This window comes from Bos indicus x Bos taurus, chromosome 14 (genome assembly GCF_003369695.1).
Source record: "Bos indicus x Bos taurus breed Angus x Brahman F1 hybrid chromosome 14, Bos_hybrid_MaternalHap_v2.0, whole genome shotgun sequence".
Taxonomy (NCBI): Eukaryota; Metazoa; Chordata; class Mammalia; order Artiodactyla; family Bovidae; genus Bos; species Bos indicus x Bos taurus.
Genome location: NC_040089.1, coordinates 55,310,599 through 55,334,388, shown reverse-complemented (window position 1 = coordinate 55,334,388; position 23,790 = coordinate 55,310,599). Strand labels below are relative to the sequence as shown.

General features: G+C 35.8%; 1 protein-coding gene across 3 annotated transcripts in view; it reads left to right on the top strand.

Moving 5' to 3' along the window:
- Positions 1–23,790, top strand: part of PKHD1L1 (PKHD1 like 1) — a 178,556-nt gene that overhangs the window by 16,984 nt on the left and 137,782 nt on the right. For all 3 annotated transcript variants that reach the window (XM_027561303.1, XM_027561304.1, XM_027561305.1), the window contains exons 5-14: positions 3,728–3,785; positions 5,033–5,126; positions 8,149–8,202; positions 8,780–8,853; positions 9,969–10,011; positions 14,491–14,561; positions 15,910–16,020; positions 17,952–18,041; positions 21,381–21,649; positions 23,279–23,370. In XM_027561303.1, coding sequence (XP_027417104.1) covers positions 3,728–3,785; positions 5,033–5,126; positions 8,149–8,202; positions 8,780–8,853; positions 9,969–10,011; positions 14,491–14,561; positions 15,910–16,020; positions 17,952–18,041; positions 21,381–21,649; positions 23,279–23,370 — 956 coding nt within the window. The remainder of the gene's footprint in view (positions 1–3,727; positions 3,786–5,032; positions 5,127–8,148; positions 8,203–8,779; positions 8,854–9,968; positions 10,012–14,490; positions 14,562–15,909; positions 16,021–17,951; positions 18,042–21,380; positions 21,650–23,278; positions 23,371–23,790) is intronic.

Sequence of the window (23,790 nt, the reverse complement as noted above, 5' to 3'; positions counted from 1 at the left end):
AAGGGATTAGCTGTGATAGACAGAGTGCCTGAAAAACTATGGACAGAGGTTTGTGACACTGTACAGGAGGCAGTGATGAAGACCATCCCCAAGAAAAAGAAATGCAAAAAGGCAAAATGTTTGTCTCAGGAGGCCTTACAAATAGCTGTGAAAAGAAGAGAAGTGAAAGGCAAAGGAGAAAAGGAAAGATATACCCATTTGAATGCAGAGCTCCAAAGAATAGCAAAGGGAGATAAGAAAATCTTCCTCAGTGATCAATGCTAAGAAATAGAGGAAAACAACAGAATGGGAAAGACTAGAGATCTCTTCAAGAAAATTAGAGATACCAAGGGAACATTTCATGCAAAGATGGGCTCAATAAAGGACAGAAATGGTATGGACCTAACAGAAGCAGAAGATATTAGGAAGAGGTGACAAGAATACACAGGAAAACTATACAGAAAAGATCTTCACGACCCAGATAACCACAGTGGTGTGATGACTCACCTAGAGTCAGACATCCTGGAATGCGAAGTCAAGTGGGCCTTAGGAAGCATCACTACGAACAAATCTAGCGAAGGCGATGGGATTCCAATTGAGCTATTTGAAATCCTAAAAGATGATGCTGTGAAAATGCTGCAGTCAATATGCCAGCAAATTTGGGAAAGTCAGCAGTGGCCACAGGACTGGAAGAGGTCAGTTTTCATTCCAATCCCAAAGAAAGGCAATGCCAAAGAATGCTCAAACTATCGCACAGTTGTACTCATCTCACCCGCTAGCAAAGTAATGCTCCAAATTCTCCAGGCCAGAATTCAACAATATGTGAACTGTGAACTTCCAGGTGTTCAAGCTGGATTTAGAAAAGGTAGAGGAACCAGAGATCAAATTGCCAACATCCGTTGGATCACTGAAAAAGCGAGAGAGTTCCAGAAAAACATCTACTTCTGCTTTATTGACTATGCCAAAACCTTTGACTGTGTGGATCACAACAAACTGTGGAAAATTCTGAAAGAGATGGCAATACCAGACCACCTGACCTGCCTCTTGAGAAATTTGTATGCAGGTCAAGAAGCAACAGTTAGAACTGGGTATGGAACAACAGACTGGTTCCAAATTTGGAAAGGAGTACATCAAGGCTGTATATGGTCACTCTGCTTATTTAGCTTATATGCAGAATACATCATGAGAAATGCTGGACTGGATGAAGCACAAGCTGGAATCAAGGAGAAATGTCAATAACCTCAGATATGCAGATGACACCACACTTGTGGCAGAAAATGAAGAACTAAGGAGCCTCTTGATGAAAGTGAAAGAGGAGTGAAAAAGTTGGCTTAAAACTCAACATTCAGAAAACTAAGATCATGACATCTGGTCCCATCACTTCCCCCGTGGCAAATAGATGGGGAGACAATGGAAACAGTGAGAAACTTTATTTTTTTGGTCTCTAAAATCACTGCAGATGGGGACTGCAGCCATGAAATTAAAAGACACTTGCTCCTTGGAAGAAAAGTTATGACCAACCTAGACAGCATATTAAAAACCAGAGACGTTACTTTGCCAACAAAGGTCTGTCAAGTCAAAGCTGTGGTTTTTCCAGTAGTCATGTATGGATGTGAGAGTTGGACTATAAAGAAAGCTGAGTGCCAAAGAATTGATGCTTTTGAACTGTGGTGTTGGAGATGACTCTTGAGAGTCCCTTGGACAGCATGGAGATCCAACCAGTCCATCCTAAAGGAAATCAGTCCTGACCATTCATTGGAAGGATGATGCTGAAGCTGAAGGAGCTCCAACATTTTGGCCATCTCATGCGAAGTGACTCATTTAGAAAGACCCTGATGCTGGGAAAGATTGAAGGCAGGAGGAGAAGGGGACGACAGAGGATGAGATGGTTGGATGGCATCACCCACTCAGTGGACATGAGTTTAAGTAAACTCTGGGAGTTGGTGATGGACAGGGAAGTCCAGTTTGCTGCAGTCCATGGGGTCACAAAGAGTTGAACACGACTGAGTGACTGAACTGAACTGAAGTGCTCACTCTTACTTTTTGTTCTTACTGAGAACCAATAACATTTGCACACTTTCATTGAGTTTTTTAAAACCCTTTACACTGTTACACATTTGTAGGATCTAATTCTCATACTATTTTTAAATTTTATCATTTTTATGATATTCATTTATCATGATAAAGCATTATCCTTGATTGCTGTTGTATTTCAGGTTAATTATTCTTAATTTTCAGAATCTTTTACCTTCTTTTTCTGTTTTCTATGAAATAATTTTATCTGCCATCTTCACTGATCCTTTGCTGGTGGTGTATTGAAAATCTGTTTCTGATCTGTCTCCTCAAATTATAATAGTTACTAATCTGTTGTTTAATATGCATTCTTCAATTATTTTTTACCACAGATATAATTTATGTGAGTATACTTTGACTTAGAGAGATTGATTTGCCCACAATTTGGCAGTTCCTATAGCTTCTCTTCCTCCACCTTCTCTATTATTCTACCTCTAAAAGTGGTATTTTGCCCAAAATAAAAAAATTTTTAAAGTAGTATTTTGACTGGGTGTTTTACATCCTACTACCTTTACATTGATTCTCCATTAAGCGTTTCTAAAGTGTGAAAGAATGAGTCCAAAGTCATCCTTAGCCTCAAATTTCAAAATTTATCTCTTATTGGCAGTCTTAAAAAAAAAAAAATCTGTCCTTTTACTTCAAGTACCTGAGCATCTTTCTTTTAGGTTGTTCCTGAATGAGAAGGAGTGGGGAGGGGGACAGCTGCCATTCACTGAGAGTCTACTTCGTGTTAAGTTTTTTTTGCTAGTGTAGTTTTTGTATCCATGCAGAGGTCATCCTTTTCTCCACCAGCATTATTCCTCCTCCAAAAACTTCAGTTATTCCTTTAACTCCTGCCCGTGTTCCTGTCCTCTTCCATTTTCTGAAGCACCCTTTTCTTTCTGCAGATGGACTCTTCTTGATCTATTTCTAGCTTGTTTTCTCCTGTATTGTTTGTTTCTAGGTGTGGATTTTGATCTGCACGTATCCCAGTCATTGAGGAATCTTAATCTGTCCATCAGTTCTGCTTTTCACCTGAATTTACAAAATTCAGAATTTTGTTTTTCAATTATAGTATATTTCCCTTTTGTGGTAATTATTTCTCATTTTTTTCTTTTCAAACGAAGTTGGCATATGTTTACTTGATTGACTAATAATAACCAATGATTAATAAAATGTTGATTTTACTAATGTGTCAGGTGGTGGTCTAAGTATTTTTTGTGTAACTCTGGAGTTATCATTAGCTTAGTTACTAAAACTTACTTTGATGAACTCTTCCCAAATTTTGCTTCTATGTTTTTGAAAAATGCTTTGCTATTTTTTCTTTATGAGTGTAACCCATAAAGGGTGAAAACCCATGTAGGCTTTATTTAATTTTATTCCACCAAATTCTTAAAAGTCTTTACTTGACAGCTTTATTACTGTGGTTTGGCTTATACTGATGACAAAGAGTGATTGAATTTTAAACCTTCAAAAAGAAACACTTTGAAATGAAAGATGATTTTTAGGGACAGGGAAAAAAATTTGGAATAATCAATAATTATCTAAACTCTATTTCTTATATATAAAAAAGAATATTTTCATACTCATATTATGGCTGTTGTTCAAATATAAAATAATGAAAGAAGCAGAGATATTTCATAAAGCTAGGAATAAGATAGAGATAAGATTGCTTATCAACAGTATTATTTTGCAGGCAAAAAGTTTCAGAACCCCAACAATAAGGAGCATCACACCTTTATCTGGAACTCCAGGTCTGTTATATAACAACCAAAATATCTTTTTTGGTTTATAGTAATTAATTTTTAGTATGTAAAATATATGATACCTAAAAATTTATAAATAGCATTTTCTGATTATAAAATATTGTTTAATGCTTTTTAATAGCTGCATCTGAATCTATTATAATATATTAAACTTTCCCTATATTGAATGTTAGTTGGCTTCCAGTGTTTTTTATAATAACTATAGTTGTATCAGCTTGTAATTCCAACAGGAAAATGTGAGAATGTCCTTCTTTTTAAACCTTGACAATTCTAGGTACTCTTGTATTTTCAAGAATTTATGTGAAAAATGTACTCCTACACAGCCCCTAGGGGGCTGACCCTGGCTTCACCTCCTCCAAGCCCAGTGGACATTGGTTACTGGGAGGCAGAAGGGCTCTTCTCCTTTTCCTTTTTTATAAAAAGAATTTATGTGAAAAGTATTGTAGATTTTGTCCTGAATTTTTCCACTTCTTTGATTTATGTAATTAATTTTGTATTTATTAAAGTTTTTTATTTCTTCTTTTCATGAATTACCAATTCATCTCTTTGATAATTTAAGGCTAGTCGTTTATTTCCATATTAAGTTACAAGAATTATTTGTATCTTAAGACTGTATGTCATATATATATCTTACTGATGGGAAATATTTTTTAATTTATTATTTGCTTTTTAAATATATTAATGATGTTTCTGTCCTCACTTAATTTTTATTATTAAATCTATAGATCTTAACCTTTGTTATTTCTCCCTTCATTTTATGCTCCCTTCATTTTATAGTCAGGATCCCACTATCCTGACTATATAAATACTAAATAAATTTACTACATAAATCTTTGCTTATTTTGCAAGAGTTTTTGTGGTTTTATTATTTATATTTAATTTTTATTTCACCTAGAATTTACTTCATTTTTTGGTATAAAGTAGGGATCTTATTTACATTTTCTCAAATAAATCACTCATGACCCGAGCAATATTTATTGAATAATTCATCCTATCTTCCACGAAACACCTCTTAAGCTATAAATACTTATAGATACCTCTTTAATACTATACATATTTATTTATGATTTATTTTTTTATTAGAACTTTCAGAGCAGTTCTAAATGATACAATGAACACAAGATATAAGTGTCTGAATGCTGGTTTTATTGGGATAACCTGTAAAGTTTTAATATTAAATGTATGGATATATAGATAGATGATCTTGCACTGAGTTTTTTTCTATTTGCTTTTAGGTACACTAATAACAATCCGAGGCAGAACCTTCACTGATGTCTATGGAAGTAATACAGCACTAAGCTCTAATGGGAAAAATGTGAGGATTTTGAGGTAAGTTTTTGATGTGGCAACAAAAAATTCTTATAACTCATAGATGAGATGTGATAGCCCATGAATAATGGGTCCAATGATATTAAAAATCACTACAATGTGATGAGATTCCCAGTATTTTCCAGCCATATTATGCAAGGAAAAATAGACTGTTGCATAGTTCATTGACATAGAAACAATGGCCATCATTGTTAATCAGCTATACTCCAATACAAAATAAAAAGCTAAAAAAAGGAGAAACCATGGCCAATATACTTTTCTCTTTTGGTCTGACAAAACTGCTTATTTTTCTATGATGGACTTTATTAATAGGAGGTACATGGAAGAAGTCTAATAGTAATTGAGCTGAAATCGCAGAACTTCATTACTGGAGAACTTTATTACTTTATCAAGCTGCCTCATTTTGTACATATTAAAGAAAAAAAAAACAACAACAAAACCTTTAAAGCCTGGAGGTCCATGAGTTAGTAAAGGTCAGGAGGAGAACCCAAGTTTCCCAACAGGCATTTTGGCACTTTTTCTACTGCACATGGTGTATTAGGGGAGAGCTGAAACTGAAAAAAGTCAATAATGTATTAACAGGCCAAGATTTGAATCCTAATTCCTCCATGTTCTAATTGTGTACCAGATGGTAACATTGCTGGTTATCAAAAGTACTGTCCACACTTTGGGCAGGAAATAGCAATGTCGCTAGAGTTATATAACTTTCTGCAGCGTTGGTGGGGTTATCTCCGTCCTGCCTTAAAAGACCGGAAGTCTTGCTCATTTCCTCTGTAGTTGAAATTTACTTCTCTTTAATACAAAGGAATGGATAGAAATTATTTCTTGAAATCAAAAATCACAGTCAGACAAGACTTCAGAGATCAGGCTACCCAGCCTCTATATTCTGGTAACCCTGAGATACTATATATAAACATAGAAAAAAATTCACACAGAATCAAATCATAGTTTCCAAGATACTTCATGCTTATTGAATACATGTATAAAATGGGCAAATGAATAAATTAATATTCAGCACACATATATGTACATATATATATAATTTTATAAAACATGCAATTTGAAAGGTTTTGCTAAATGAAATAAAGATGATTTGTCTGGCATTCTATGGGGCAGAGCTCTCAATTAAATCACATTTGCATGAATCTATTATTCTAGAAATATTTTTATTGATTCCTTATATAAAATAAAAGAACTACTAAAATAAACAAATATTTAACATTTTATATGGACTGTTTAGTATAAGTGTTTTGTCTATTTCTGTATAGTTGAGTATTATGAATGTTTTATATCTCAATTCTAAAAGCAGATTTTCTAAGTTATCCTTTCCCTAATGATGCCAGGAAATAGAAAATTTAACTTTCAAGTGATTCCTTTTTTCCTCCTCTGTAGTTGAAATTTACTTCTCTTTAATACAAAGGAATGGATAGAAATTATTTCATGAAATCACAGAATCACAATCAGAAGAGACCACAGAGCAGGCTGCCCAGCCCCTATACTCTGGTAACCCTGAGATACTATTAATATATATAAATGTAGAAAAAAAATCACACATTGAACTATAGGCAAAAGTTTTAGAACTGCTTTTATCTCATTTCTATCACATTCATTTTGACACTGGAGCCCTCAAGGCACTCTGTTGTGCCTGAATTTTGTAAGTGGGAGCAGTGAATGGGCTGAGTCTTGACAGGAAGTCAGGAGACCAAGCACCCAAGCTGCTTCTGCTTCTCACAAGCTTTGTCAGTTTGGCCAAATCTCCACATTCAGACCAGGTACAAATGATAGAGGACATGCAAATGACTCAAGGACCTAGTGCCTACTAAAGGAGCTTTTGGTCTTAAAGTGAGGGGAAAAAAATAATAAATATATGTATTTAAGGGCAAATAGGGTAATATTACCAGAGAGAGGCAAACCCACACCACTGTAGGAATTACAGGGTATGGTTAAGAATGTACACTGGAGCAGAGCTTTCTAGGTTTGAATTCCTGCTCTGCCCCTTCCTGGCTGCAGGCTTGGGCAAGCTACTTAACCTCCCTGGCTCAGTCTCTTCACCTGTAAAATGGAAGGATATTAGTTACTAATGTGTAAGTACTAACACATAAGTTGCCAGGACTTAATGTAGTAATGCTGTAAATGCTGGCTGCTAAGTTTGTTGTTTATTTGCCTGAAGCAAAAGGTTAGAAAGAGAATATGAACTCATACATTTCTGTAATAGGTATAGTAATTCAGTTTATTCTTTATAACCTAATGTATTGATCAAATGAAAGAATTTGTATGAAAAGTATGTTAAAAAGTTCAAAGTTCTCTGCTAGGAGATATGCTAGTAATTCAGGCTTGTATCTGGCCTTATTTTGTATCTGGATTTGCTGTCCCAGAAGCTGGGGATTTAGTCTGGTGTTGCAAAGAATCTGATAGCTGTCAGTTACCTACAAGCCTCCAGTATCACTGGGTTCTATCAGCCTTAAAGTAATAGTTCAGTCTAGTCAGCTGGGGAAAGAAATGTGAAGGCAGATTTTCCTCTCGGCTTCTAATCCTTCTCAGCTTCTTGTTCCCATTTCATTGGCACTGATCCTATTAGACATTCTTTTCATCCCAATTATTTTGTGAGACGTGAGCCTTGTTTAACTCATATGAAACTTAACTACAAAATTATGTTTTGTATTGGAATTAATTGAACTTCAGATGGAAGAGTCCCCGTTATCTACATTTGCTATCCCTATAGTATTCATCACTTTATAACACACCAAATATGTTATGATTATCATGTTTATTGTCATTCTTCCCCAGTTAGATTGTCAGCCCTATAACGGCAGAGATCTTGGCTCACTGATGTGCTCCAGCATCTAGAGCAAAAACTGTAACATAATAAGTGGTCAGTAGATGTTTGTTGAATGAATGATGGATACTATTAAGTGATTGGGAGAAAAAAAAAATAAGGTGGCAGTAAGCTTGGTGGGAGGAGAGCATTTTGAAACAATATATTAAACACAATTTGATCTTTTCCAATAAAATATTTATACAGGGTTTATATTGGAGGAATGCCCTGTGAGCTTCTCATATCACAATCTGATAATTTGTAAGTAATTCAAATAATTTTCTTTAGAAAAATAAATAGTAGATATACTAGATTTAAATAGTAATTTCTAGCAATAGTGCATATCCAAATGCTTTATAACACAGTATAAATTGTAATATTTGATATGGTAATTTATCAGTCATTGATATAGTTAGATGTAACCTGATCTCCACTATCTCCAGTGTATTATGATATGAACTGTTTAAATTATTTTGAATAAAGGGTTTTGAGAAATACCTTTATCAAATAATTGTTTCACTTGGTAGTGTTTTGAATTCTTTAAAAGGAATATCAATGGGGATGACCAAATTAATGACAAAATATTTAATTTTTAAATAACTTCAACAAAGACTGGGAAATATTTATTCAAATAACTTCAGCTAATATTGGGAAATATTTATTCAAATAACTTCAGCTAAGATTGGGAAATATTTTTATTTTACAAAAATCTTTGTTGTAGCAACAGTTTCTGTCCTGATACATATTCTGAAATTCATAAGATTTTTTGAGGGAAACACAATATTTTAAAACTTCAATGTCAATGTAAACTTTGAAATTAAAATGCATATTTTATTAGGTATGGTCTAAAACTAGATCATCCAAATGGAGACATGGGTTCTATGGTTTGTAAGATGAGTGGAACTTACATTGGTAAGTGTTGACCATCACTTATCATAGTTCTCAGAAATGCCTGACTGTATTTCCTTGTTTGGTATTCTCTTAGACCGCTCCTGTAGCCTCATCCCTTTTTTAAAAATTAGCACTTCCTGGCTTTTTTTCAGCATCATGTAAGCATGTATGAAAAACCTTTTTCTAAGATTTACACTGAAGTGTCTTCAAGTATCTTTTTTTCCATTTCTTCTGTCATTTAAATGTTTCCATTACTAATTTAGCTGTTTACCTATAGCTTTAATTTTACTCTGATTTTTATTCCTTGCTCTATGTACTTCAGAATCATAAGCATTTTAGTTAATGAGCTTTATTCCTTCTGCCTCGGGCTTCTCTGGTGGCTCAGACAGTAAAGAATCCACCTGAAACTCGGGAGATCCAGGTTCAATCCCTGAGTTGGGAAGATCCCCTGGAGAAGAGAATGGCAACCTACTCCAGTATTCTTGCCTGGAGAATTCCATGGACAGAGGAGCCTAGAGGGCTACAGTCTATGCAGACGCGACTGAACGACTAACACACGTGTGCGCACACATATACACACACGCACACACACATATACACATTCCTTCTGCTTCACAGCCTTTGCAAGTTCCCGGTCCTGAAAGTTTCAAATAAAATGTCATGTCTTTGAAAAAACCTGATCCCCAGCTTTACATTCTCGAAGTTCGTTCTCCTTTTCCTTGATAGCTTTATCACAGTACTTAGTTCTCTGTGTCGTTGCTTTTGACTGACTATATCCTCCGTTTGACAGTGTGCTCACCCTGCACCTCTCAACCCGTCACTGACCCAATTAAGTAGCTGTTAAATGAATGAAAGAAAATTGAGGGCAATATGATTACATATATGTTCTTTTATTCTTCATTCATTATTATACTTTGTGAGGTTTTCCTGGTTACAACGTTGAGACATCTTATTTGTATATCTTAAAGTAGTAGGTGTTTCTTTAAGATATTTCGTTTTCATTTCTTTGAGGATTAGTAGATGGTTGCATAATTACGGTGTTAATTTTCCTTGCTTTTAAATCAGCTTTATAATATATAGTTATTATTCTCCTGTGATTGAGAATTTAATTGATTGTGTATTTTAATTAATTCCAGGTCATCACAATGTCAGCTTCATCTTGGATAGTGATTATGGAAGGTAGATCATTTTGTAAATAATAATTTTCATAATTGATTCAACTGGGAAAATAAAAGTGTATATTTACTTTGTGCTATATATCCCTAGATTAAAAACTTAATTACTTTCAAAAAATTAATCACTTTACCCAAATTAACATTTAAGGAGTCTGTAACTCCTGTTCACTAGTAATTTGTGTCTCAGACATGGCCTTTCAGTTGCTGGGAAATCTAGCATTACTTAAAACAGTAAATAAAAAAAAATATTTGATTGTGATATGAAAAAGTGTGATTTTATGTTTTTAGCCCTTCTTGTTTATAAAGTTGTTTTGATAACTAATTAAATTTTTTTGAATGTAGGAATAAATAAAGCTTCATGATTAATATTACCTGATAATGATTTTCTCCTGAAGTATCAAGACAAATAGAATTGTGAAAGATGGTAGCTACAGCTTTTAATTGTTCATTCTAATACCAATATTAATAACATATTTATGATTTCTAGTAAAACTAGAACTTATTTCCAGATATCCTAATTTCAGTCAGAAAGACCATCACATACTTATAGAAATACGAGAATATGCAAATCTCAGCACATGTTGCAAGTCTTATAGATATAATAAAGAACCTTTAGTGGCAGGCATGGCATTAAGCACTTTACACATATTATCTAGCTCAATACTCCCAGAGAACCTATAAATTGGATGTTTTCATCTATCCCATATTGCACACTGGGAAAGCAACACTTAGGAACATTAAATTATTTGCCTAGGAATATTCAGCTGGTAGGAAACAGAGCTAGAATGTGAACCCATGCAGTCTGACTCCAGGACCTAAGCCTTTCTTCCCCATGCTTTGTCATCACCGATGGAGGGTCTCAGTCAAAGAACCACATCTCATCACTGTTTAACGCCCTGACCCAGGATTCTCTACCGTGGGGGGATTACCCCACTCCTGGAGCATTCACAAAGGTGTGTGTGGGGCATTCGTTGGCCCTCCCAGTCACTGGAGCATGCTGCTGGCCTTTTATGGGCAGGACTATGATGTGCCAAACCTAAATTGTTCTTCCCAAAATGTCATAGCATCTCCCATTTGGAAAGTGAACTGGTTGATTGAAATCCAAATAAGTCACATCATTTAGCCATCCAATACTAATATAGTTGTAGTAGACCGATGATGAAAAATTGTTTATTTTTTTGTCTCTGAAGAGAGACTCAGTGATTAGAAGTTTGGAAAGAGTGGCAATATTATAATCAAAGCAGATGTTATTCCTGTTCATTGTTTACAGGCTGTAAGAGAAGGATGAGATTTGGTCCCTGCATGTATGGAAATGCAGTTGGGTTGGTGAAACTAAATCCATTATCACTGTATTTACAGATGAGCTAGTTCTAGACACCTAAGGTCAGTAGATTTATTGCCAAGTTATAAACGTGGGCTGGACTTTTTTTTAAAAAATTAGTTATTTTTAAAATTATTTATGATAATAATAACCATAATACTTAAATGTGAGACTTACTGTGTTCCTGCCCTATTTTAAGCCATTAATGAGTATCAAAACAACCTTATGGAATGTGTACTATTAGTACCATTTTTCAGCTGAAGAAATTGAGGCACACTTTTTAAAAACTTGTGGGTTCCCAAAGCCCAGGGACTGTATTTTTTCTTTTTTACAAGTTTTTGTTATTATTTGTTTTGGACCATGACTCATGGCTTGTGGAATCTTAGTTCCCCAACCAGGGATTGAACCCAGGCTCCAGCAGTGAAAGTGTCAAGTCGTAACCACTGGATCACCATCAGGGAATTACTTAAAGTGCCAAGTCCTAATCACCAGACACTTTATTATAGAATAAAATACACTGCACTAAAATCGTGAAGAATTTTATAATTCAAGATAAAGCCAGAGTGGGTGATATGTAAACAGTGCTAAGATTTACCTTTATGATTTACAAGGGACAGTGACTTGTCCCATAACTTAACTGTGATTTTCTGTAAGGACATGGCCTACTTAGATATAACTTGATAAGATCGGACAATAGGATTTTATTGAAATATTAGCAAAACGTGTTAGAAGCAATGATATGGAGTTTTAAATGATTTTGTGAACTATATATGGTTCCTTTATGCTCTCAATGTCATTCTTCCTAAGGTGAGAAAAGTGAATTCTTAGTTCCAAGTCTGAATGAGAGGTGCTAATTGCCAAATTCATCATATCTCTCTCAGAGAAATAATTATCCAAAAATAGAAGGTTTGAGTGATTGAGCTTGATTGTGATTGATAGGTATACATAAGTCAATATGCAGCATTAACATACCCCCCAAATTAGAAAATTTGTGCATATGTAGGCAAAAATATTGCATACAATTGTTATTGCATAAAATTTATTGCATAAAATTCTGTGATCTTGACTTATAATCATTGTTTCCTTTTTTAAGCCAATGGATTTCCTTTTGTTTTAGGGTCTCAGAGTTTAAGAAATTGTATTTCTATATAAAACAGTCTTAAGAATTTAAGGTGATTGTTAAAAACATGATATTTACTACTTAAAAATCTAGTTTTAAGATTACATGGCATTTTTAAAATGTCATCATTTTATAATTAATAAAATCAATATTTTACAAATTTCTGGAGCATTGCTGAATATCAGATGAACCAATTGGAGACCATGTGACATCTATTTTGTATTACTTTTAAAAAGAAAATTTGTTGAAGTATAGTTGATTTACAATATTGTATGCATTCTCTATTTCTTTTAATGGGCAACCTTCCCTCTTCTATTACCCCAAGTCAAACAACAGCTGTTCCAAACTGATAAGGTTTAGATGAGACTCTCTTAATTGAGAAATGCCTAGTTATTATCAGTGAATTAGTGAAAATCACCTCAGTGTCATACCAAATAAATTACATTCAAATTTTATTTCAGGAGGCAATTTCCCCACCAGCTTAAAAAGCAGACTTAATTTTTCAGAGACAGGATCTGACCACAGACATTGTTGGAACTGGCTTCATTTTAAATCAACTGAAAGGCTTATAATATAAACATTTAAAATCCAGTGTGAACTTCTTAAATAGCTAAGTTAGCATAGCATGTTTTCAGGGACTCTCTAGCTTTGCAGATGCACATTATAATGCCTGTGTTGGATTCACAGGGAGTTGATTGCTGGTCTCCACCACAAGGTTTCCGTTATCCTTATAGATTCCGGTTCATTGTGCTCTAATTATGATGAATGAGTTTGGAGTCTTAGATAACGTTAGAAGATCTTAACCTTTCTAATTATGAATTTAATGGAGGTAACTAAGAGAAAGCATTCAGTTTTAGGATCATATTCTTTCCATCCCTAGCCCTTTAGGCTATGGACGTCCAAGTACGTATCTATCAAAAACATGAATAGGCTCCATGTTTATTAAGGGTGACTTAGCTGTGGCGGACTATTGTGAACTTGCACTCATACTTTGTATCTCATGTAAGTTAGTGGCTAGAGAGGAGAACTGTGTAGTACCCAGGGCTCTGGACTCAAACTGCCTGGTTCAAATTCCATTTCTGCTACTGTCTTTGTGATCTTGACTAAGATAAATGTCAACTAATTTTTTTTTTTTTGGCCATGCTGCATGGCATGTGGGATTTTGGTTCCCTGGTCAGGGATCGAACCCATGCCCCCTGCATTGGAAGGGTAGAGTCTTAACCACTGGATCGCCAGGGAAATCACTGATCTTGACTAAGAAAAAATTTCTCTGAGTATTACCTACCTCATGGGATTGATACAAGAATTAAATTGCATACTAATTAGAAGCTTAAAAAATTTAAAATTTTAGCATACCTGATAATAGTTCAGTGATCTTAGTTACTCTATCACTAAATGGGTTATGCTGCTGCTGCTGCTGCGTCGCTTCAGTCGTGTCCCACTCTGTGCGACCCCATAGACAGCAACCCACCAGGCTCCCCCATCCCTGGGATTCTCTGGGCAAGAACACTGGAGTGGGTTGCCATTTCCTTCTCCAATGCGTGAAAGTGAAAAGTCAAAGTGAAGTCGCTCAGTTGTGTCTGACTCTTAGCGACCCCATGGACTGCAGCCTACCAGGCTCCTCCGTCCATAGGATTTTCCAGGCAAGAGTACTGGAGTGGGTTGCCATTGCCTTCTCCGAAATGGGTTATAAGAGCACAGAAAGCCCAAGATGGTCATCTATAGAGCCCAACTTTTATGAAGGGCAGTCCTCCTGTGTGTTTATTTTTTATGTTAATACAAATTCTTACTTTACTGAAGTTTATTTATTTGCGTATAATAAAAGGTGCATATTTTAAATGTGCAGTTCAGTGAGTGCTGGCAAATGTGTTTGGTATATTTGTGGATTTAATAAACCAGGCTCTAGAACATCTTTATTTTCCTCAAAAGTTCTTTCTTGGTCCTTTATAAATTTTGATATGATTTCTATCACTGAAGTAAAAGAAAATTTCCTAAAATAAAGGTCATTTTTAAAGCAAGAATTTTTACTTTTTTTTAAACAGGAGTTTACCAGAAAAAATGGCATATTTCGTTTCTTCTCTCAATAAAATTTCAATGTTTCAAACATATGCAGGTATGTGACCTTTCTGTGTGAGGGGAAGGCAGGGGAAGAGAAGTGCATATACTTTATTTCATCAAATCAAATACAACAATGATTGTAAAGTGTACTGTATTATTTTATGTAGTTCTAAGAAAGAAAAACACCCAAGATAAGGAGTGTACTAGGAAGCCCTGACATTAAGCCAGGATCTACAAAAAGCCAGGATCTGTAGCCAAAAACTACATTTCTGGTGTCAGGTTGATTGAGAAATAAACTTATCTCACTAAAAGAGACAGCAGGGAAACATGCATCTCAACTTGGAATGTTGATCAAGGAAGGAAAAAAAATCTCTGCTGTCAATTTAAACCCACAAACCAGCACTCTCGGGGATTTATGCTTTCAGTGTGGTCCAAAAAATTCCTCAAGGAGAATATAATTTATCTCAATTTAAAGAGATCTCAGTGCCAGGCCTGGGGTGATTCAGACGTGAAAGATGTTCAAAAATGAAAAAAATATGTGTCTTGGAATCAACCAAATATGATCTATCCTGTTTTTTTCTGGAAACATACTGTGAAACTTACGTGAAAATGTTAGTTGTGTCCAACTTTTGCCATCCCACGGACTATAGCCTGCCAGGCTCCTCTGTCTATGGGATTCTCCAGGCAAGGATACCAGAGTGGGTTGCTATTCCCTTCTCCAAAGGGTCTTTCCGACCCAAGGATGGAACCCAGGTCTCCTGCATTGGAGGCATATTCTTTACCGTCTAGGCTACAGAACTCTGTTTTATTCAATGTGAAACTCCTATGGAAAAATACATAGAACTTTGATAGAATGAACTAATAAGAGTAAATTTTAAAAAGAATGTACCTTGTATCATTACTGGTCTATTTTACCAGTATACCTAAGACTCTTATATACAAAGCTGCAAGCATTCCAGTTATAGTTAATGTATTAGTATGTGAGAAAAATATAAGATGTTGGTCCGTAAATATAAGAAAGATTTCATTTTTAAAGAGCATAGAGAAGAGGCTGTTCTCTTGCTTTCTTGTTTTCTTTTGGAATCAAACATCTGTGCTTAGCCCAGGCTTTCCTTGTTCTCTGGATCCTTCCATTACCAGTGTCTGTTTGGTACCAGTTACCACTTACCCTTGGTCCCCAGGAGATGCAGGTCTGTGTGAAAGCCATGTTTATTGTTCTCTTTGCAAGACTGCATCAGAGACAAAAGAACGAAACACCTGCTTCATTCCTTTGGTAATCCAGTACCTTCGCTGTGTTATTTGCTATGTCTAGGGAATTTGGGAAATTTGTAAAAGACAAACGTTTACGTTTATGTGGAACGTTCATGACATTTTATTTCTTGTCCTTCCCCTCCCCATCCCAGAGATTACTAGGATTTCACCTTCACAAGGAAGCACTCAAGGCGGCACTTGGCTAACAATCAGTGGACGGTTCTTTGATCAGACAGATTTCCCAGTCCGAGTTTTAGTTGGAGGTATTTTTCATGATTTTTTAATAAAAGAATGAATACTTCCTTTAATTATTTCTGTGAAAAATAGTAGTTGTGCTCAATTAATGTCTTAATTTAAGAACTGGTATTTCCAGGTGGGCATTTGGTCCTGGAGCTTGATGCTTTTCCCACTGCAATTTTCCAGTGAGGACTGCTCCTTGCAGCCTTATGTGACCAGGATTTGGGCTCTGAGGTCAGCACTGAAGGGCATTGCACAGCAGCATCATGGCTGCCATCAACAAATTGCTCGCCACGCTAAAGACACACATAACCTCTATTTAATAGACTTTCAAATTACCTCTCTGAACTGTTACTATTTCTTAATGGGTTAGATAATTACAGGGAAATTTAAAATGGCATTTCGGGAGACTCCTCATCCCTTTGTCATATACTCTGTCTTGTCTGGACATCAGTAATTACAGATTGTTTTGGCCTTAGAAAAAGCATTAATTGATTCACAAAATGTACATTGGGCTTGATTCCCTGGATGTGCGTCACTTTCATATGTCTGGTTCAGCTGCTCAAAGGTAGGGAGCTAGGCAACTCAAATGGGAAGTTGGGAATGAATGTATAATGGGGATCTTCTCACTGAGTTAAAATGACCTTACCTACCTTGATGGACAAAGAACAGGACGTCTGTCCAAGTACCTGGCATGTAATTTTTCTGATCAAGCCTTCTGCTCAGATGATTTCTGCTTTTAAGGAATCTGCTGATGAGCTAGCCAAAATGTGATTTCAAGAAAAGAAATTCACAGAAAGCAATCCTGTGTAGCATTCATAGGACATCTTTCCTATCCCATGAATTCTTCCTGGCCACCTGCATAGGCCAAAAAATTTTAACATTTCATATAATATATTATTCTGTTTTACTATCTTTTAAAATATTAAAAACAGGAACATAATTTTGAATTTGTATGTTTTACATCTGACATTATGATACAGCTGATATACAAAGATTACATGTTAAGTTTTTTTAATAGTATTTCTTTGCCATTAAAGTGCAGGCAGATTTGAGATTCTGAATCCTCAATAATTTCTTGAAAATCATTGGTTTTTGTATCTTTCCTTTGCTCCAACAAAAATGAGTTAAGTTGGTTTAAAATATTGTTAAAATGTACTGTTTTATAGTTCAGTGACTTTGTATCCACAAAGCATTCAAATAGTGAAAGGTTGTATTGAAGTATACATTTTCCAGGCCACCAAACAAAACTTGGTAAAGATGCTTTCCTCCGTTTCCCTTACTTCTGTATTCATGGATTATTTCCATGTCAATAAATAGTTAATGAGGGTCGACCTTTCATGAAGCACTGTGAGGAGCACTTGGGAGTCTAAAATGTACACTCTTACTCAAGTCTATTTGTGCTTATGTATTACGATAATCGTTCTTATTTAAAACCTTGTCTGTTTTGGTTTCCATCTGTCTGTGACATAAATTATTATAAATTTATTTTAAAATTATTATCCTTTTTGTTTTTATTTTAAAAACTTGAACAAAACCACTATTATCCTAAGAAGACTGGAATCATCTACTTTTGTAAATTTTAAACATGACTGATTTATTCCGAAACTTTTCTCCAGGGAACAAAACATATAAGGCTTCACTTTGGACCCAGATAAAATAGTTTACAGTGACATCATTTTATCAAACTTTTAACTTTGTTTCTCAGAAATTATTAAATATTCTAACTCAGATTTGTGAGATTTTGCCAGCAAAGTGTTGCCCTGTGGAAGTACAACTAAAGTACAATTAATGAGTGATAAGCTTTGGTGGAGAACATGTAAAGGAAATGAAGACCCTTCAGCTTTGCCTCTTGCTTGTGTGTCTTGGTTCTAGTTGAAAAAGCACTCCAAGTTAGGCTGGTGTGATTTGCATTCTGAAGCTCTGTAGTAATGGCTCTGCCCTTGCTTCTCTGTAGGTCAAGCCTGTCATATTTTGAATGTCACAGAAAATAGCATATGTTGCAAGACACCCCCTAAACCTGATATTCTCAGAACTATATATCCAGGTAAGTCACCATTGGAGAGAAAGACCATTTCTATATTTGCATAAGAGGAATATTACTGACAGATATCTATAGTGTCTTAGTCTGTCCAGGCTGCTATAACAAAACATCATAGACTGAGTAGCTTATAAACACCATTGATTTCTCAAGATTCTGGAGGCTAGGAATCCAAGATCATGGCCCTGGCAGATTAGGTATCTGATGAGAACCTGTTCCTCATAGATGAGGCATTCGAAGGGGTATGGTGCTCTGTGGGGTCTCTCATAAGGACACTAATCCCATTCATGAGGGCTCTACTCCCATGGCCTGAACACTCCCCACAGGCCACACCTCCTAATACCATCACATTGGGCATTAGGTTTCACTAGGTTTCAACATTTTAGTTTTGAGGGGACCCAAACATTCAGCCCGTAACATAGTAACAAAAAATACTATTTGAGCTTTTTACAATTTGTAGTGAGAATGATAATAAATTTCTTCCTAGTTTTTCTTTTCTTTTTATTTCTGGATTAGGAAATATTTCTATTCAATTAGTTGAATCAAGGCTATACCAGTGGAGGTAAACTTGGCCTAAATTTCTCAGACACCCTGTGAAAGCTCTTTTGGTAGAGTATGAAGGTGCTTTTATTTCAAATCAAAGATTGTTACTAAATGTTAGTACAGGCTAATGGAAACATTTTAAATGCTTTTTTCCTAGTGAAAAAATAAATCAGTTCAGTTCAGTCACTCAGTCATGTCCGACTCTTTGCAACCGCATGGACCGCAGCATGCCAAGCTTCGCTGTCCATCACCAGCTCCTGGAGCTTGCTCAAACTCATGTCCTTTAAGTCAGTGATTCCATCCAACCATCTCATCCTCTGTCATCCCCTTCTCCTCCCACCTTCAATCTTTCCCAGCATCAGGGTCTTTTCCAATGAGTCAGCTGTTTACATCAGGGGGGAAAAGTATTGGAGTTTCAGCTTCAGCATCAGTCCTTCCAATGAATATTCAAGACTGATTTCCTTTAGGATGGACTGGTTGGATCTCCTTGCAGTCCAAGGGACTCTCAAGAGTCTTCTCCAACACCACAGTTCAAAAGCATCAATTCTTTGGGGCTCAGCTTTCTTTATAGTCCAACCCTCACATCTACACATGACTACTGGAAAAACCATAGCTTTGACTAGACGGACCTTTGTTGGCAAAGTAATGTCTTTGCTTTTTAGTATGCTGTCTAGGTTGGTCATAGCTTTTCTTCCAAGGAGCAAGCGTCTTTTAATTTCATGGCTGCAGTCACCATCTGCAGTGATTTTGGAGCCCCAAAAATAAAGTCTCTCACTGTTTCCATTGTTTCATCTATTTACCATGAAGTGATGGGACTAGATGCCATGATCTTAGTTTTCTGAATGTTGAGTTTTAAGCCAACTTTTTCACTCTCCTCTTTCACTTTCATCACGAGGCTCTTTAGTTCTTCTTAAATGGCAGAGGTTAAATCCTTATATAGTATGATTTAGGTGTGATCACAGGGAATGGGGAAAAATGGAACTCAAAAGTCTTTCCAGATTTTTCACCTGTGGCCATTGAAAGTGCAGCTGAGGGCTTTGAGGTCTGAAACTAGACCCCCGTGATGCTGTACATGTGTGCAGGTGGATTTTGTATCTCATCTTGTGCCCCCAGTGAAATCAGTTTATAATTGTATTGTTGGTTGGTGTTTGAAGCCAAACAAATTCAGTTTATTAACCTTTTAAATGTCTTTGTTTTGAATGATATTTAAAAAAATGGTTTTATTTATTTATTTACGGTTGTGTTGGATCTTCATCGCTGTGCAGGCTTTTCTCTGGTTGCAGCGAGCAGGTGGTGGTGGTTTAGTCACTCAGTCATGTCCAATTCTTTGAGACCCCATGAGCTGTAGCCCACCAGGCTCCTCTGTCCATAAGATTTTCCAGGCAAGAATACTGGAGCTGGTTGCCATTTCCTTCCACATTGCAGCTCTCTAGTTGCAGTGCACAGGTTTCTCATTTCCGTGGCTTCTCTTGTTGCAGAGCACAGGATCTAGGGCACGTAGACTTCAGTAGTCATGGCCTGTGGTCTCAGTAGTCGTGACTCCCAGGCTGTAGAGCACAGGCTCAGTAGTTATGGTGCACGGGCTGTTGCTCTGCAGCATGTGGGATCATCCTGGGTCAGGGATCAAACCCGTGTCTCCTGCATTGGCAGGTGGATTCTTTACCACTCAGCCACAAAGAAATCTCTTGAATGATATTTTTTAAATGACCAGTTTAAGAGGAGAATTTTGATATTCATAATTGATTACTTTAAAGAAAGTTGTGTATACCAGAGCATACTTGTTGCTTAAAAAGTTTGAAGTGCTCAAGCACTTCAAAGAGAAGAGTTGCAGAGGAAGAGCTGCAGTCATTATTTTCCAGATTCTGACACTCCAGCCAAGCCTAAACTGCTGGAGAAAGACCTGCACTTGATTGGTGTTGTATTTTCAGGAAGAAGAATAAAAACTGAGATGGCTCCATTATAATTATGAAAAAATAACACTGGCAAGTGTTGTTGTTGTTCAGTCACTAAGTCATGTCCGACTCTTTGTGACCCCATGCACTGCAGCAGGCCAGACTTTCCTGTCCTTCACTATCTCCCTGAGTTTGCTCAAACTCATGTCCATTGAGTCAGTGATGCCATCCAACTATCTCATCCTCTGTTGCCCCCTTCTCCTCTTGCCTTCAATCTGACAAGTGTAAGCTTACTTTAAATGAGAATGTTTTCTCTCTGATTCTGTCCAAGAAGGAGATGAAATCCTAGAGCACAAAGTAATGTTAAAAAGAAGAAAAGTACTAACAGAAACCTAAGGCCAACAGTGTGTGTTCATTGAGCCATTAAATGAGTAACTTTTATTGGAGATAATAATCAGGGTGAATGTTTTGTAATGAAATAGTCTGAATCTTGAAGTTTTGAGTCTTGACTACATAAAGCAACATCAGTCTTATCAAAAGTAATAATTATATTATTACTATCTTATGTAAGGCATTCACTGAGTACCAGGTACTTTGCATGTGTGTGTGTGTGTGTGTGTGTATAATATGTAATCCCTATAGCAGCTACGCAAGTCATAATATTAGACTCATTTTATAGAATGTAGAATCAGAGGTTTAGGTGTATGAAATAATAAATAAAATTGTAGACTGTCTTAATAGCATTCTATCCTCTGGGCACAGATACAGGTAGAGATATATGTAATTATTTTGTTTATACATATAGTCTAAAAATATGAATAGAAATAGAATATCTATAAGCACTACCCAAGTAAAAGTTATTGAGATACTGCATCAAAATTCTGATGAGAGCCTTCTTTATTACGTTCAGGAGGGAGAGGCCTAACGCTTGAGGTGTGGAATAATAGCCGGCCAGCACGTCTTGAAGAGATACTCCAATACAGTGAAAAAACTCCAGGGTACTTGGGTGCCATTTGGGTAGATTCAGCTTCCTATGTTTGGCCCATGGAACAAGACACATTTGTTGCACGTTTCAGTGGATTTTTGGTGGCTCCAGAATCTGACGTTTATAGATTCTACATCAAAGGTGATGACCGTTATGCCATTTATTTCAGCCAGACTGGACTTCCAGAAGATAAGGTAGGGAAGCCACAGCATACCACATGGTATCATAGAAACAATATGGTAACCTTTATATGTGTCCCATTTATTCGACACTAAAACCAATGAATATACTAAAGAATCTATGTGGTGGGTATTTGACTATTTTAACACATGTGATATGAGCCATAAAGTCATTATGGAAAACTTGTTGTCTAAAAGAAAATGTTTTTCCCATACCTAAATTTTCCTTCACTAAGAAAAAAATAGACATTTTCTTTAAAATTAAAGATTATTTTTATTATGAAAGAATTATAATCACCCATAGGGAATTTGGAGAAAAGTACACATATTTCACTGTTCTACTAGATCTGTTTCACTATTACTTGATCATGAGATTAAAATCTTTTATCTCCTTTTGTCTATATTTTATTTTTTACATAAATAGGATCCTGTGACCAAATTTATAATCACTTTTATCATGTATTAGTCTTTTCACATATTATTAAATAGCTTTTATGATGCAGTGTTTGATGACTAAATAGTATGTTATTGCGTGAGTTACTAAACTTAAGTAACTTTCCACATACTGATACATTTTTAACTTCTGATATTTTATGATCACAAATAATACTCTGTTAAACATTTGTGTTCATTACATTATTACATGTTTTATGTTATTTCTTTAGGAAGTGAAAGTGAAAGTCGCTCAGTCATGTCCGACTCTTTGCAACCTCATGGTTTGAGGCCCCAAGGTTTGAGGCCCCAAGGTTTGCGACCCCATGGACTGTCCATGGAATTCTCCAGGCTAGAATACTGGAGTGTGTAGCCTTTCCCTTCTCCAGGGGATCTTCCCAACCCAGGAATCAAACCCAGGTGTCCCACATTGCAGACAGATTCTTTACCAGCTGAGCTACACGGGAAGCCCAAGAATACTGAAGCTGGTAGCCTATCCCTTCTCCAGCGGATCTTCCTAACCCAGGAATTGAACCGGGGCCTCCTGCGTTGCAGGCAGATTCTTTACCAACTGAGCTATGAGGGAAGGACCATTTCACAAATGTGAAACTGATAGATCAAATCAAAATGACTCACTACATATATGGCAAGGTTGTCTCCCAGACTTAAATGCCTGCCTGTAACACATGAATTCCAATTTTGCAGTAGTTTTTCAGCATGTTTCTTTTAAGGACAGTGTAGTCATTTCTGTTGAGAAGCCTCAAGTCTTCTCTTTGTAGAGTGTAGACGCATTTAGTGATCTTTGGCATCTTTCATATTTCTTTTTAATGATCTAATTTGGATTAAGTCCCTCAAAGTTTTCTGCAGAAAAAAAGAATATTTTACTTAACAATAAGCAACCTTCCTCCCAGGATGGGTCTTTAAAATTTCCATTTGCAGTTCTAATTGTGAAAAAGCTATGATCTGTGTGTGTTCATGGAATAGTATGGTTGATATTCATTAAGGTTGGCAGGAGTGAAATGAGCTTTGATAATTTTTTAAGATCCTTTTCATCATGAATAATAGAAGAAAAATATGAAGTATTTTCATGTTTTTCTGTTCATAAAAGGTCTAAGACTGAGAGAAATAATAAATGATAAATAAATGCTGAAAGTCTTATTAATAAGTTCTCTCTCTCCTCCCCTCTCTCTTTCTCTGTCTTTTTGGGATAAGGTGAGGATTGCCTATCATTCTTCCAATGCCAACAATTATTTTTCCAACCCAACACAGAGATCAGATGATATTCATCTTCAAGAAGGAAAAGAGTAAGATTTGTTTTCTTTTCTTTAAACTATTATGTGATATTTAAAAGCCATAAGTTTATATGTAAAAACATTTTAAATTTGTTTCATGGGTGGAAGTGATGCTAATTTATTATGCTAATAATATTATTATGCTAATAATCAATTTGTAATTGGCCATTCTCCATAATTTTGTTACATTTTGTTCCTATATTCTCAAGAATACTTCTCCATGTAACAGCTCTTTTGCATATATCACGTTTTTTACCTCCCTGTTTTCTAGGAATCCTGAAGAGCTTTTTGAATGGGATTATTAGCTATTTATTAGTTAGCATTCAGCTAACTAGGGAAATTCGAAATCTAAATTATTCCTGTTACAGAAATTATAATTTTGTGAAATTTTCTTAATCCTGCTTCAGTTTCTTACTAGGACCTTTCAGTCAA